General features: G+C 37.0%; 3 protein-coding genes and 1 pseudogene across 3 annotated transcripts; all 4 read left to right on the plus strand.

The window, feature by feature from the left end:
* The first annotated feature begins 443 nt into the window (after positions 1-443).
* On the plus strand, positions 444-3,228 carry LOC113734257 (uncharacterized). The gene is made up of 5 exons (XM_027260688.2): positions 444-721; positions 2,280-2,394; positions 2,481-2,570; positions 2,662-2,760; positions 2,883-3,228. Exons 1-5 carry the CDS (start codon positions 654-656, stop codon positions 2,982-2,984), a joined length of 474 nt encoding a protein of 157 aa, XP_027116489.2. The 5' UTR covers positions 444-653; the 3' UTR covers positions 2,985-3,228.
* Positions 3,229-5,237: 2,009 nt separating this feature from the next.
* Positions 5,238-7,881, plus strand: LOC113734255 (1-aminocyclopropane-1-carboxylate oxidase homolog 1-like). The gene is made up of 5 exons (XM_027260686.2): positions 5,238-5,381; positions 5,601-5,752; positions 5,896-6,529; positions 6,693-7,014; positions 7,375-7,881. The coding sequence occupies exons 3-5, from the start codon at positions 5,982-5,984 to the stop codon at positions 7,624-7,626; spliced, it is 1,122 nt and encodes a 373-aa protein (XP_027116487.2). The 5' UTR covers positions 5,238-5,381; positions 5,601-5,752; positions 5,896-5,981; the 3' UTR covers positions 7,627-7,881.
* A 608-nt stretch (positions 7,882-8,489) lies between these two features.
* Positions 8,490-10,582, plus strand: LOC113734256 (1-aminocyclopropane-1-carboxylate oxidase homolog). The gene is made up of 3 exons (XM_027260687.2): positions 8,490-9,233; positions 9,614-9,935; positions 10,038-10,582. Exons 1-3 carry the CDS (start codon positions 8,695-8,697, stop codon positions 10,290-10,292), a joined length of 1,116 nt encoding a protein of 371 aa, XP_027116488.2. The 5' UTR covers positions 8,490-8,694; the 3' UTR covers positions 10,293-10,582.
* A 143-nt stretch (positions 10,583-10,725) lies between these two features.
* LOC140037568 (1-aminocyclopropane-1-carboxylate oxidase homolog) lies at positions 10,726-14,627 on the plus strand (annotated as a pseudogene).
* The last annotated feature ends 857 nt before the right edge of the window (positions 14,628-15,484 follow it).

The raw sequence follows: 15,484 nt of genomic DNA on the forward strand, positions 1-15,484 counted from the left end.
GTTTTTTAATTGCAAGAAAATTTAAATCCCTAATGGCAAACTTGTCAATGTATGTTGATAGGCTCATTAGCTTCCGCCTTGTGTAATTTCGAAACGCAAAGAGACAAAAAAAAAAAAAAAAAAAAAAATCAAATGCTAAGGCGGCAATACAAAAGTTCACTTGGAGGAATTTCAAAAATTAAACCACGGTAAAAAGTTGTAGTAGTAACAACTTGTATTAAGTATACTAATTTTACGATATATCCGCATAAACTATACTTTTTTACTTCTTACAGACCTCTTTTACTACTTATTTTATTTTTTATTTGAAAAGTTCATTCACTATTTAATACTAACACAAAATTTTTATTGCGTGGAGGATAAAATAATATAAAACTAATAAAGATGATTAAGTACTACTACTAATTTTTCCGGCAATCAAGAGAGGAGTACAACACTCTTCCGGTTTCACCTTTCCGAAGCATTATAATTATAAAACTGGTCTACCATTAGTCCTCTATTTACGTCCAATACAAATTCCCGTGGTCCTGGGATTTGAATCTGTTTTCTCTGTCTTGTCCCGTATATCTAGAGAGAGAAACCCAAACGCGGCAGGCGCACCTGTAGAGAGAGAAACTAAAACCATTCCAGAAGCTGCCCGTACCATCACAGCAATGGCGTTGATTTCTTTCGTCGGAAGGCTTCTCTTCGTCTCTGTCTTCGTTCTCTCCGCTTACCAAGAGTAAATCTTTTCTCCCATTGATTTCAGATCTGCCCTGTTTTTTCTCTTTTTGTTTTTGACGCGCACTAGACCACTCTTACTGCGTGTTCTTAGATTTTTAGAAGCTTAGTTTATTACTGCTTTTTACTTAGTTTATGTTTCTGGGTTTTGTTTATTTTTTAGTATTTGATTTTTGTGTGATGTTTAGCTTGGATCTGCTGAAGTTGAATGCTTGGGAATTGAACTACACCTAGAATGCGATTTAATTTTTCTCACCCTGTTCTTGCCGAGGAATTCTTCTTCTTCTTCTTGTTTTTTTTTTTTTTGGTTTTTGTCGATGGAATTTGGGGTTCAGTGGTGAATATTCTTTACTTGGATTTTAAGTTACTAGGATCACTTGAGGTGAAAGAAAATCTGGGTCTGGCTTCAAAAGTTTAAATTTTTCTGTGCAGGTTTAGTTTTGATTCAAGTATTTTTTTGGCTTGTGTTTAATAATGAATCTGATTTTTTTTAATAATAAAAAAGGCCTCTCCCCTGATTGGTATGGTATGTGTTCATCATTGTTTGTTTTTGAAATTTTGACTACGTACACTATTAGATTTATGTTGATCATTATTGGATTAACTAAGGATTTTTGTTAGAGTGATCGCCTAATTCAGTTTAATGTGTTTATGCTGTTGGACTTCATGGTTGAGCTTGTAATATGGTGGGAAAGCCCATTGGATTTGGAACAAACATATGATAGTTGTTTGTCACAGATAAGCTTTCAATTGCTGGAGAATCATGCGTGTGGCTTTTGTATGAATGTTCAATATGTTGAGGCATAAACTTTTAAAACTAGTTGGGTTTCTGTGAACAAGAATATTGTCATTCGTGATGCTTTTGCAGCTTAAAGGGACCTTTTCCTTGATTTGTAGTAGCTATCATTGATCTTGTCTGTCGCTTGAAGGTATTGGAATGTCAGGTTAACTTAGCAACACTCTTTTTCACAGGAGTTTCTTTTGATTTTAGTCTTTGTGGATTGTGACCAAGTCATTGTGAAATATGTGATAATACAACTCAATTTTGGTCATATTTTTTTCAAGTGACTGTTTGAAAGAATTTTTTGAGTTACCTTTTATGCATGGTTATGTTTCCTTTTCTGTTATTGCTCTTTTTGGTAGTCTTTGCAGATAGATTAAGTTTTCAAATTTTCAATTGGCACTGCAGATGAGTTTCTAGGCATTGTAACTTTAGGAGGTGAAGTTGAGTTACAGTAGGATGATGTAGTAAGCTGAAGGCTTTATAAGAAATTTTTTGCTGCTAATTGGGATACCTTCTTGTTAATTGTCCTCACCCCTGCTGTCTTGTGATGAAGAATATAATTAAGAATGCTGCAATGCGATGAACATGTTGACCTTGGATAAAGCTATATTTTTAACATGATGTGCATGTAGATGGCTATTTTAAGTCAACATTTGGACTGATAGGATAAAAACTTAGTTTAACATGCCATACCTTGCACTTTTTTCCCCATAACGATCTGTAGGTTTCTCTGCTCTTTGAGTTACTTTTCTAAGTTGTCCTCTCTTCATCATAGGTTTTCTGAATTTGGCGTAGATGGTGGACCAGCAGCAAAGGCACTGAGCCCGAAGTTCAGTGCTTTCTCAAAGCATGTTACCAGCCAAACCGGGCTTCATTTGCCCCCTGTAGAAGTAAGGAGTACTTTAATGTGATGTCAGTTTTGAATATTGTTACCTATCAACTACATGTTACTAATTTGGAGATTTGTTACTTACAGATGAAACATTTAGTGTTGGGTGCTATACTCTTGAAGGGATTGGGAAGCTTTCTGTTTGTCTTTGGAAGCTCCTTTGGAGCTTATCTTCTGGTTTGAAATCAACATCCTAAGCATTTACTGAACTCTAATGTCAATTAAGTCATTGTAACAAATTTTCACTTCATCTGCTTTCTTGATGCAGCTTTTGCATCAGGCAATTGCTTCCCCTATCTTGTACGACTTCTACAACTATGATGCTGACAAGAAAGAGTTTGCTCAACTATTTGTCAAGTTCACCCAGGTTAGTCATTTACTTGTTTGTATGTTATGAAATCCTTTGAGTCAATGGTCTTTATGCAGTGATTCAAGATGAATGTTTTTGAAAAGTAATGTTCGTCTCCTAAGATGTTAAATTTGGTTCAGAATTTGGCTTTGCTGGGGGCACTTCTCTACTTTATTGGCATGAAAAATTCAATGCCGAGGAGATCAGCAAAGAAGAAGGCTCCGAAGACAAAGACAGTTTGAGAAGGGGTTCAGAGTTGCTGTTCTGTTCGGTGGATCATAGCCCTATTACAGAACCTACAAGCTCGCTGAGGGTTTGGTAGAATCGTATTTTTGCAGCTATACGCTCTAAAGCTTACGTCATCTTGTTCCTTCTCCAATTCAACATTTGTCTTACCTTTTAGGTTACTTTCAGATTTGAATATTTTTGATCTTTTGGAATTCCTGAAATCTGAGTTGCAATGCTGAAATTTGATTTATTATTGAAGCCCTGGTAGTTTACAATTTTTCCTGCTCATATTTGTTGAGATGGGAGCTTGCTCATCATTATTTTGCTGTTTAAGCGCGTACAATGGGATGGTAGGAGTAAGGAGCAATCTCTGTGAAATACTCACAATGGAAAGTTCTCTTGGTTGTCCTAAACTGCATCTGGGTATGTTTACAAGTACATAGGTATCTTTGTTGTGGACTTTGGTATGTTTACAAGTACACAGGCGTCTTGCCAGTTTGAATTTGAAGTTCAAGATTAAACGTCACCAATATCACGCGTCTTGCTCTAGGCAAAACATTTCCATGAAATTACATTTCCATGAAATTGTTCGAAGACTTCTTGAAAAGCTATATATTACTACAATTTTAGTTAGACACTTCCTTGTGCTTTTCTCCAAACATGTGGGGCTTGCACGTAGAAAGCGCAGTGGCCCCTTTTGGGTTGGAGAATTTCTTCTTGTCCTTGTCGTTGCTCCTATAATTTTGAAACAGAATTTTGTTTGGGATCTGTTTCCTTTTGTTTTTCAGTGAACAGCCACGTTATCACTTTTTCTTGCTGACGGGTAAAACTGTCGGAAAACAGATGCTGCAGGTATTTCTTGAAAGTTGAAATGGGTGTCAAGCACAGAGACTTAGACTACTTTCTTTATAATTGTTCTGGGGTGGAATATGGGTTTAACAGGAAACCCTCCCAACACGATGATGTTCATTTAAAATTCAATTTGTGATTATTTGTAAATTTTTTTTTTCTAGGATGGCTAAAGAAATCCTAGGCCAAAATGCTGCTAAGCTTGAATAATGAATTTTGAATTCCTGCTTCCAAGTTTTCCTCTCCCAAGTATCTTTGATCATCGATCACCAAAGATTGCTAGTTACGTGTGGATACCAATTATGAGAAGTTCCATCCATTAGTTGTTTGGCAAGTGGAACTCATACTGGAATGGTATGAAGTAGAGGTGGCAAAATGGGCGGGATGGGCGGGATTTGCTTGGGTTTGAGATGGAACCGAGTCATATGGGTTTGGGCCCAACCTTACCCATATGTGTTTTGGGACTAACTTGGGCGGGATCATTTTGGGATGGGTTTAGATTGATCCCGCCCAATACCCAAATTCATTTTCTACATATTTTTTTCCCTTTAATTCTTTTTTTATTTTTTTATATAATTTTAATATTTTTGATTTATTAAATTTCTTTTAGTTTTATTAAATAAACATGCAAGTGCTTTATACTCAAGATTCCCACCAAAAATTGGATTAACAAATAAAGGAAAAGATAGATATACAGCCATATTCCAACATATATCAAGATGGCCAAGGTCCTTAGGATGTTGAATATTTATCCTCATCATTGTCCAAGGATGACAGGTCTAAACTAACTGAAATGCTGGAAATTCTTGTGGATAATGACTAGAAAGACTACTAGATTATATTCGTTGGTATGATTATAAAAATTGTTAAAGATAATTTTTGAATCTAAGACTCCGTTTGGATTGACTATTTTTTCAAAAAATAAGTTTTTCAAATACAATGTTACAGTAATATACAATAACTCAAGAAACATCCCATCCATATTAGTATATCAAATATTTCAAAAAAATTTTATAGTAAAAATTTTTCATATACACGGCTACAATAAAATATTTCAAAAACACCTACCAAAAATAGCTAATCCAAACGGAGCCCTTGCCATTTGAGCCCAATGGGTACTGAAGTGTTTCCCATTCATTAATGGGTATAGTTGGGATGTGTCCCAACTTAAACCCAATACCAAATTATAATACCCATCCCGCCCAAAGTTCCTTTGGGCATGGGTAGCCCATTGGGACTTGGGACAAATTGCCAGCTCTAGTATGAAGGTATGCCTAAATGGATTTCATACAAGTACATTTTAGAATGATTGTATCAAATCCTTCAATCAATTCTTCCGATAAACGAAATGATTTTAAATTAATGCTTTTAACATTTAAGAAATCCTAATAAGTTTGTAGAAGTTAGAAAAATAAAAAAAAAATCCTGACGCTACTGGTTGGTGGAGTCTGCAGCAAGAAGCCAATAAATGCTCTCCGGTCTTCATGCCGAGGCCAAATCAGAATGGTACAACTTATACAAGACGTGCCAAACAAATCAAGCTAAGCTAAGCTTTTGCAGAGGTAAATAGTGAATTTGAGATCGATGTTTCATGAATACTGTTACCAGCTAGGGATGGACAAATAGCCCTGTATGATCTTTTTTTTTTTTTTTTTTTTTTTTTTTTTCCTTGATTGGTCAAGGACTGGGACGTCATTGCTTGGTATTTTCTTTTATCTCCTTTTTTTTTGGACCATTGTAATTGGTGAGATCAATCAAGTTTTCTTGACCAAATATTGAAGGGGGGAGGGGCAGGTCCCGGCAGCACACAAAGGAAATGAAAACAAAAGATACAACAATTAGTCAGAAATGAGAAAACCACCAATCTTTGTCAGACATCATAGCCAAAAGCTCAACGGAACCAGCAGAGTCAACTCTAATGGCCGTCCGGCCGGTAAGTTTTAGATTCTTTGATTTCCAGAATCTACAAATATTACTATAATATAGTCTAAGTCAAGACATTCATTGGTCTGGGATTGTGGATTTAAAATTCATAGTTGCGTCAAGATGATAATCACTATTAGTATATTGTGTCAGGCATCTAAGCTGTAACAACAAGAACGCAAATTTGTACCACTTTGCATTGTCCATTTTGCGCTCTAATTATCTGAGTGGAGAAGAAAATGGCAGCCAACAGCGTAGCTGAAGTTGAAGCTGAAACCACAAGCCAGCAGAACTACGACAGAATCAGTGAAATTAAAGCTTTTGATGAGACCAGAGGTGGGGTTAAAGGGCTAGTTGATGCAGGAATCACGAAGGTCCCCAGGATGTTTTATTCCCTGCCTGATGACTCTGTCAAGGCTTCTGATAACAGAAAGGCTGATGTTGGTATTCCAGTGGTGGCCCTTGATGACATAGATGGAGATCCCATTCATCGCAAGAAGGTGGTTGACATTGTTAGAGAGGCATCACAGAAATGGGGTTTCTTCCAAGTTGTAAATCATAGCATCCCAGTTGAGGTTTTGGAAGAAATGTTGGATGGTGTCAGGAGATTCTATGATCAAGATACTGAAGTCAAGAAACGATGGTATACAAGGGATGTTTCAAAAACGGTAGTGTATAATAGCAATTTTGACTTGTTCAGTGCACCATCAGCTAACTGGAGGGATACCAGTTATGTGAGTATGGCTCCAAAGGTTCCCAGGGCAGATGAATTGCCCAAGGCATGCAGGTATGACTTTTTTAGTTATGCTGCTGGTTTTTATTTTTTTTTGGGGGTCAGCCCTGCAAATTAGTCAAGTACTCGATTGATCTTGAAAGACCTTATTTGACTAAACAATAATGATCTGGATAACCTGAGAGAATTTTCTGAAGTCTCCTATATGAATCTGCAGTGATATTTTGATCAAGTATTCTGAGTACATCAAGAAGTTGGGTCGTTCTTTATTTGAACTACTGTCTGAGGCTCTTGGGCTCAAGCCAAACCACCTAAATGATATCGGCTGTTCAGAGGGGCTTGCTGTACTATACCATTGTTATCCAGCATGTCCAGAACCAGAACTTACCCTGGGAGCAACCAAACATGCTGACTATGATTTCATGACAGTACTACTGCAAGATCATACAGGAGGATTGCAAATTCTTTGTGAGAACCAGTGGGTTGATGTTCCTCCTGTCCCAGGAGCTCTGGTGGTCAACGTTGGAGATCTTTTACAGGCAAGATATCAATCAGTAATCTGCACCTGTTTTAAGCATATTATGTTGCTCTATGATGCACAATATCAAATTTGTTTATGCAAAATTTAAAAAAAATTTGTTTAATCACTACATGCTTGATCCTTAACACAAAATTGCATATCAAATTGGCATGAGGTGCTATACATTTTGTAGCAAAGAAAACAAGAATTCATCCCATCCTTGCTTTTGAAGGAAATGAAGAATGTTTTATACCTTTTGGACTGGAAAAGTAAATCATAGGTAGGAAATGAACTAGGATTGAAGTTTCTCACATCTGTGCCAGGACAAGAATATCTGTTTCAATAATCAAGCAATTGTACTTGATTTGAAAAATTTCAGCTGATATCAAATGACAAGTTCAACAGCAGTCAACATAGGGTATTGGCAAACCGTGCTGGTCCAAGAGTATCTGTGGCATGTTTTTTCACAACTGGACTGGCACCATCATCAAAGAGATATGGACCAATTAAGGAGTTGTTATCAGAGGACAATCCCCCAAGGTACCGCGAAACTACAGTGAAAGACTATTCGCTTCACTACAATGCAAAAGGACTCGGCACAACTTCAGCCCTGTTGGACTTCAGGATTTGAATTCGGGAAAATAATTATGTTGCTATCATTTGGTGGACGATGAAACTACTCATTCCTGTGTACCTAAGTTTCATCTGTAGACCCTCAGACGAAACTCATGGATACACACAAATCGAAAAGCATTAAATTCTTTTTTCTTTTGGACAAATTATGTACTCTGACAATCCAGGAAGCTTGATATGCTTATGGGGATCCCATTTCAGTACCAACTCAAGATATGCTTATGGGGCTCTATGTATTAACGAGCAGGAATCATCGAGGTATTTGTGTAAATAGATATAGTCCATGGAATTGCAGAAACTATCAAACTAAAAAAAAGTGACAATAACAACTATGAGTATATGAAAGAACCTTTTTTTTTTTTGTAATTCCTATGATGCAATTGGAACTTATCGTCAGAAACGAATCAATTTAGATAGTCTTTTGTGGTTCCAGTGGCGACTAGACCAACGCGTTATTACTTCAAGAGAAATTCCCGTTGAAGTTCACTATGAATATTTAGGAATTTATTATGAGATTTATGGACACTATCTAATAGTAAAAAGTACAATATTATAGATTTGGATGGTAAAGCGCAAGGAGCTTCAAGAATAGTGATCATTCCACACTTATTTTGAATGTCCCCGCAATTTTTGTCCTTCCTCATATTAGCTTGTCCTCAATATATTCTTCCTCTCCTATTTTTATTGTATTCTCTAGTGGAATGACCTGCAGATTATGCTCAAATTGTAGTCTGAAAGGAAGACATTTTAGTCTCCTCCTCTGAACTTGGTGTGAAACCTACTTTTTTTGTTTGAAAGTCAAACGTACTTTTGTGCGTGCGTGTGTGACTGTGTGGCGGAGGTTGGGGGTTACATCCTTAAGACACAGAAATTCTCCATTGACTGCATGGCATGCTCAGAATCACAAAATCCACCAAATCAAATCAACCGGTGGTTGATACATTATAAGTCTGGGTCAACTCCCAAGAGCAAGAAGCTTGATCTACATAGTTCCTTCATTGTTTGCCTGATTATTTACAAGATCCAATTCTAGTCCCCCAAGTTCTGAGTAACCTAGGGTCGAACAATGGAGGATGGTCTAACTGAAATTAGGGATACAAACGAACCAACATATGATCGGCGGAGAGAACTTGAAGCTTTTGATCGCACCAAGGCAGGTGTTAAAGGACTTGCTGATTCTGGGATCACCAAAGTTCCAAGAATTTTCCATCATCCACCAGATGAAACTAGAAATATACCCAAATCTGTGAAGCTCCAATCTGCTATTCCAGTGATAGACCTTGCTGGTGCGGGAAAAGCACCGATCTTGCATAAAGAGATAGTTGACAAGGTTCGAGAAGCATGCGAGAAATGGGGTTTCTTCCAAGTGGTTAACCATGGTATCCCAATTAGTACTCTCGAGGAAATGAAAGCTGGAGTTCATAGGTTCTTTGATCAAGATTTTGAGATTAGAAGCCAGTGGTATACTCGAGACGTCAAGCAAAGAGTGGTTTACAATTGCAATTTTGATTTGTTTAGTGCACCAACAGCTAATTGGAGGGACAGTATTTATTGTGTTATGGCTCCTAATCCTCCAGACCCACAAGAATTGCCTCTGGCCTGCAGGTATCTGACATTCCTTTCTCAATAGTATTTGTTTAGTGGCTGTGGATGTTTATGAATGAGCCGTGCTTTTCTCTGATATTGCTTACTTTTGATAAGAGTGAAGAAGTCGTGGTCCATTTTTTGTCTTGACTGCTCAGTGCTCTATAAGTTATGTAGACAGCGTGAAACAGCCCGCGCATGTCTCTGAGCAAAAAATTTAAGGGTTAAAAAGAAATATCCTCATGACCTTCAATTAATTGTTATGCGTGTAATTTTAGAAGAACCTGATGTGTTAAAAAGAAGGGGGCCATCATCATGACTTTGAATATTTGCTGTCATTTCCTTAGTTGAGAATGAAAGTTGTCATTTCCTCACCCTCAGATCCTCTCTTAAATTTGCAGAGATATTCTGATAGAGTTCTGTAAAGAAGTCATGAAATTGGGATCTACTTTGTTTGAAATATTATCCGAGTCCCTTGGACTTGATCCCAATCACCTGAACAGTATTGGCTGTGGTGAAGGCCTTGCTTCCCTGTGCAATTATTATCCTGCATGCCCTCAACCAGAGCTAACTTTAGGTACCAGTAAGCATGCTGATAGTGACTTCCTGACAGTGCTGCTACAAGATCATATCAGAGGCCTGCAAGTCCTGCATCAGAACCAATGGGTTGAAGTTCCTCCAATTCCTGGAGCTCTAGTAGTAAATGTCGGAGATCTTCTCCAGGCAAGTCTATAGGTTTCTATTAAACCATAGACATTATGATCCTTAATCTGCTTAATGATGGATAAATTGTTTTCTTTTTTGATGGGTTTATCTTGATTTCAGCTCATATCAAATGACAAGTTTATCAGCGTAGAGCACAGAGTATTGGCAAATAACGTTGGGGCAAGAGTCTCAGTGGCATGCTTTTTCAGACACTTTGATATGTCACCCTCTGCGAAGTTATATGCACCAATTGAGGAGCTACTAACAGAAGAGAATCCACCGAAGTATAGGGCAACTACTGTAAAAGATTATGTGAGCCACTTCAACAACAAAGGGCTTGATGGAACTTCTGCTCTGTTGCATTTCAAGCTCTAGACTTGCAAACAGAACAATAAGACTAGCGTGTGGATCTGTAAGAGAATATCAATTCATGAAGCCTTAAACTGGGAGTTTATTATGTCTGTTGAATGCATTGCATGCACCAGAAATTGGCAAAATAAATTCTGATTGATGTAATCAAAGTTGTTTAGTAGATGTTTTCAAGCTTATGCCATGAATTCACGGAGTTGAATTCCTCTGTATGATCTGTTTCCATTTCCCTCTTCAGACAATATGTAACATGAATTTCAGATAAGAAAATCAGAAACTTTTATTCTGATGAACAACTTATTAATCTTTACGAAGTTTCTAAGTATTGCATGGTGCTATAGTGTTATCTACTATAAATACCAAAAGCTAATCATGTGGAACAACTACTAGAATTGATTGCTTAACCACCAACGATTGCACATTTCAGGAACCTCTGCTCTACCAGATTTCAGAATTTGGAATCTCCAAAACTTTCTGCAAATAATTAGGAGATTTCTTATGCTTTACCTATTCCTACAGCTTTCATGATAGACGCACGCAAACATTCTCGAAAGCAATTTGTCTCATTCCTAAATTGGATTCCTCATATATGTCAGTTAAAAATCTTAAAATTCTTAAGAGGGAATACAGACACACCAATATTGTGTGGCTAAAATCCTTCAAGATGCCAGTCACACGTCATGTATTTTCTGCTCTAGTTCGACTCAACCTACAAATATAAAGAATATGACTTCTAAAATTTACTTTCACATATTACTTCCTTCAACATTTTGTCTAAACTTGTGTAATCTTCCTTTTGAATCATCCCCTTCTCTTAGCACAATGAAAAAAAAAAGTCTTGTTACTTTCTGCTTTGAGTACCTAAAAGTGGAGCCATTTTAAAATTTGACTACTAAAAAAATTCAGTATGTTGATATATCCTACTGTATGTGTATATGTAAAATGTATACTTTTCTTATGTCCCACACTCAATAATATCTCTTTTCGCTGAACTTGTGGGTTTTAGCTCAGCCATGTGTTTCTCATCAAACAAGTCTGCCCCTTTATACAGTAGCACACCACTTGTCCTGTATTATGAGGTTGTGGGATATTGTTAAAGCTTGAAGATATCCAGCTGCACAAAACAGTGAGAATAGAGAAACGCTGGCTACCATCAAATGTGAAGTTGATCTGATTGCACAAATTGAACCAACATTGGAGATCTTTTGCAGGCAAGCCTTCGATTTATTGATTTCCTTTTTTGTACTGCTATTTTCTTGAAATAAGGTTGTAACTAACAAGTGCATTATGATGCGGCCTGTTATGACATCATTTCCATTGTTTCGGTTGGTAGATTTTAGTCTTTGGTTGTGAGTTTTCAGCTCATATCCAATGACGAGTGTTGAACATAGAGTTCTGGCTAGCAGAGTCAGTCCTAGAGTATCAATAGCAAGCTTTTTTGCTACAAAGGTTTATGGACCTATCAAGGAGTTGTTATCAGAAGGGAAGGAATATACAGATTACGTCCGTGCCAAAGGGCATGATGGCACTTCTGCTCTTTTGCATTTCAAGCTTTAAACATGTAAACTAAACGACAAAGATTAGCCTGTGAATTTCTAAAGAAAGAGATTGTGTCTATAATAAAGATTGTCACTTCATAGAAACTGCCCACTTTGTGTGCTCTAGTAACTTTGAGTAAAATAAAAAAGTTTCTTGTTTCCAAGAAATTTTTTCGAGTTTATATAAAGTTCATAATATTAAGTTTCTTTCTCTCAACCGTACTCGTCTGTTACCCCATCCAGACACCTTTTTTTTTTTTTTTTTTTTTAAATTTTTTTTTTTACAGCAGGTTGGGATTTCAGAAGCAAGGAGAGGGCAAGAGGATTTGAACCCAGGATTCTATTTTCTATTAAACCAAAGATATCGTGATCCTTAAATCTGGTTATCGCGGGGCTACGTTGCTTTTAGCCCATATCAATGACAGGTATTCAGTGTAGAGCACAGTGTAATGGCAAATAACATTGGCCAAAGAATATCAGCTGCATGCTTTTTCTTTAACATTGATATATCGCCTTCTGCAATGTTACAAGGACCGATTGAGGATCTACTAACAGGAGAATTCAAGAAAGTACAGGCCAACTAACAACAAAGGACTTGATGGAACTTCTGCTCTGTCACATTTGAGGCTTTAGGATAGAAAAAGGATTCAGTAATTAGTATATTATATGCACAGTTTATGTGCGCAAGATTGTTAAAACTCTTTATGCTTCTTATTCATCCTAAAATAGTAAATTTTGAATGGGTATGACCTTGTCAAGTTCCTTTCACACATCACTTTCCCTCTCCTCTTCTGATTTTCTTGGTATGCAGACTTCCTTTGTCTTTATTTCACTTTGATGTATAATAAATTACTCTATTCTATCCAACTTGTAGCAGCTATGCAATCTCTTCACGGCAACAAAAATGAATCAATATTCACTATTATATTCTCTATCTTGCTGCTTACGCAAGCTAAATCACAGAAATAGAATAAGAGATTGTGTTTGTTTATTTGTATTCTATCAATATGAGAGTGCATTTTTACCTGCTCCCACTATTAAAGTTCTAGCTACTGCTACTTTATATGCATGATCTTTTCTCATGATCACGACAAAGGCCAATCTCTTCCATGACGTGGTCGCCCCACATTTGGCATAAATCTGAGCCTGAGAAACTGCAACCTTCTCAAAAGTAGAAGAAACTTCCCAAAGCAAAGAAAAATGGGGGCAACCAGCAAAGATGAAGCTGAAGTTGAGGGTGCAGTGGAATCCCAATATGATCAAGAGAGGAAATACGAGCATTTGATGAGACCAAGGCCGGGGTTAAAGGGCTTGTCGATGCCGGCATTAACAAGTTGCCTCGGATGTTCATTCATCCAGAAAGCAGCTTGGAGAAGAGTATCAATGCCAGGGAAGAAACTTTTAGCATTCCAGTGATTGATCTGGAAGGTATGGATAAAGATCCAGTAAGACGCAAAGAGATAGTTGACAAGGTAAGAGATGCATCTGAAAGAGGGGGTTTTTTCCAGGTGGTAAATCATGGAATTCAAGTCAGTGTCCTGGAGGAGATGATTCATGGTGCACGAAGATTTTTTGAGCAAGATACTAAGGTTAAGAAGAAGTGGTATACAAGGGATCGTACAAAGAGGGTGGTGTACAACTGCAACTTTGATCTGTATAGTCCAACAGCAGCTAACTGGAGGGATACAACTTATTCCGTCATGGCTCCTAATCCTCCAGCTCCAGAGGAATTGCCAATGTTTGCAGGTATTTTTGTGGCTGAACTCTTTCTGCTTCAAATGCAGCTATTTTGTATAAATTATAAATTTTTTAGCTATAGCAAGAAACTTAGTGAATGAAAAAAAAAAAAAAAAAACTCAGCCACCCATTTGGTGAGGGGGGTATCAGACTTATTAATGTTACCTATTCTTGATGTGCCTAAGTTCTTTGTCCTGCAAAAATGTCAATCTTATTCGACATTTCATAAATTTTTCTGCAGCGAAATATTGATAGACTACTCGAAGCAAGTGATGAACTTGGGTTGCTTATTGCTTGGGTTACTGTCAGAGGGTCTTGGACTCGATCCAAGCTACCTCGAAGGCATTGATTGCGGAGAGGGGCTTAGTGTCCTATGCCATTACTATCCGGCATGCCCCCAATCAGAACTTACCTTTGGCAACAGCCCGCATTCAGACAATGACTTCTTCACAATCCTTCTCCAAGACAATTTAGGTGGCCTCCAAGTACTTCATCAGAATCAGTGGGTTGATGTTCCTCCAACACCTGGAGCTTTAGTAATCAACATTGGAGATCTTCTACAGGCAAGCCTTTGATTTATTGATTTTCCAACACTTTTGGAATGCATAAACAATCTTTGTTATCTGGAGATTTTCTGGAGGTTGTTTTGAAGTATTTTTGGTTCTGATTTCATTTGGCTTATTAAATTTCAGATTATATCAAATGACAAATACAAAAGCAGTGAACATAGAGTTCTGGCGAACCGTGTTGGTCCTAGGGTGTCAATCGCGAGCTTCTTCACACCTGATGTAAGGGCAACTGGGAAGCTTTATGGACCCATCAAGGAGTTGTTATCAGAAGAAAATCCGCCAAAGTACCGCGAAACCACAGCAAAGGAATATACAGATTACTTCCGTGCCAAAGGGCTTGATGGAACTTCTGCTCTGTTGCATTTCAAGCTCTAAGCTTGCAAACAGAGTAGTAAAGACTAGCCTGTAAATCTGTAATAAAAACAACTATTCAGGAGGCCATAACTCATATTTGGAGTTTATATGCTCCTGTTGAATGTATTGCATGCTTTCCAAAATGTGAAGGATTCTGTCAAACTACATTTTGATTTGTGTAAACCGTGTGCATTAGTATCCGGGAGATGTTTTTGAGCTAAAAAGTCACTGAGCTGAATTTGATATAGCCAGGCATTATGGTGTTTAATGATTGGCATATCATTTCTCGGAATTGTCCATGTCTCAACTGAAACTGTCTCAACTGAAAAATTTTTCTTTCTCAAAGAAAAACACAGACATACCAATATTGTGTGGCTAAAATCCTTCAAGATGGCAGTCACATTAAGTATATGCTGCATTAGTTGGACAAATCCTAGAGACGGGATGATTATGACTTTTCAAGTTACTTTCACATATTGCTTTCTTAATCATCCTGTCTAAACTTCTAACTTTTTTTTAATCAGATCCTTTCTCTTACCACCCAAAAAAAAATAAAAATTAAAGTCTTGTTGCTTTCTGCTTTTAAGCACCTAAAAGTGGAGCTATTTCAAAATTTGACCACTTGAATAATTGAGTTTAGTTGATATATTTAACTGTATGTTTTTTTTTTCAACAAACGATATATTTTACTATATGTGTGTATGTAAATGTGTACTTTTCTGATGTCTCACAGTCAATAATATCCATTTCGTAGAAGTAAAGGGGAAAGGAGGGAAAAAAAAAAGACAAAATTTGAAAATTTTTTCTATTCAAAATCATAAAAATCATAGCAAAGATCATGCCAAAAAAGATGATTAGTCTATTTTACTGAATCTTGTGATCATTAGTATAGTTTTGTTGCTTTTCTATGTTATCTAATTTATTGAATGTGAACTTCTTGAGTGGCAAAATGTGTGTATTAATTATTCTAACTTTTAATTATTTTTATTTTTTTACTAAT

Source organism: Coffea arabica, chromosome 3c (genome assembly GCF_036785885.1).
Source record: "Coffea arabica cultivar ET-39 chromosome 3c, Coffea Arabica ET-39 HiFi, whole genome shotgun sequence".
In the NCBI taxonomy this organism is placed as follows: domain Eukaryota; kingdom Viridiplantae; phylum Streptophyta; class Magnoliopsida; order Gentianales; family Rubiaceae; genus Coffea; species Coffea arabica.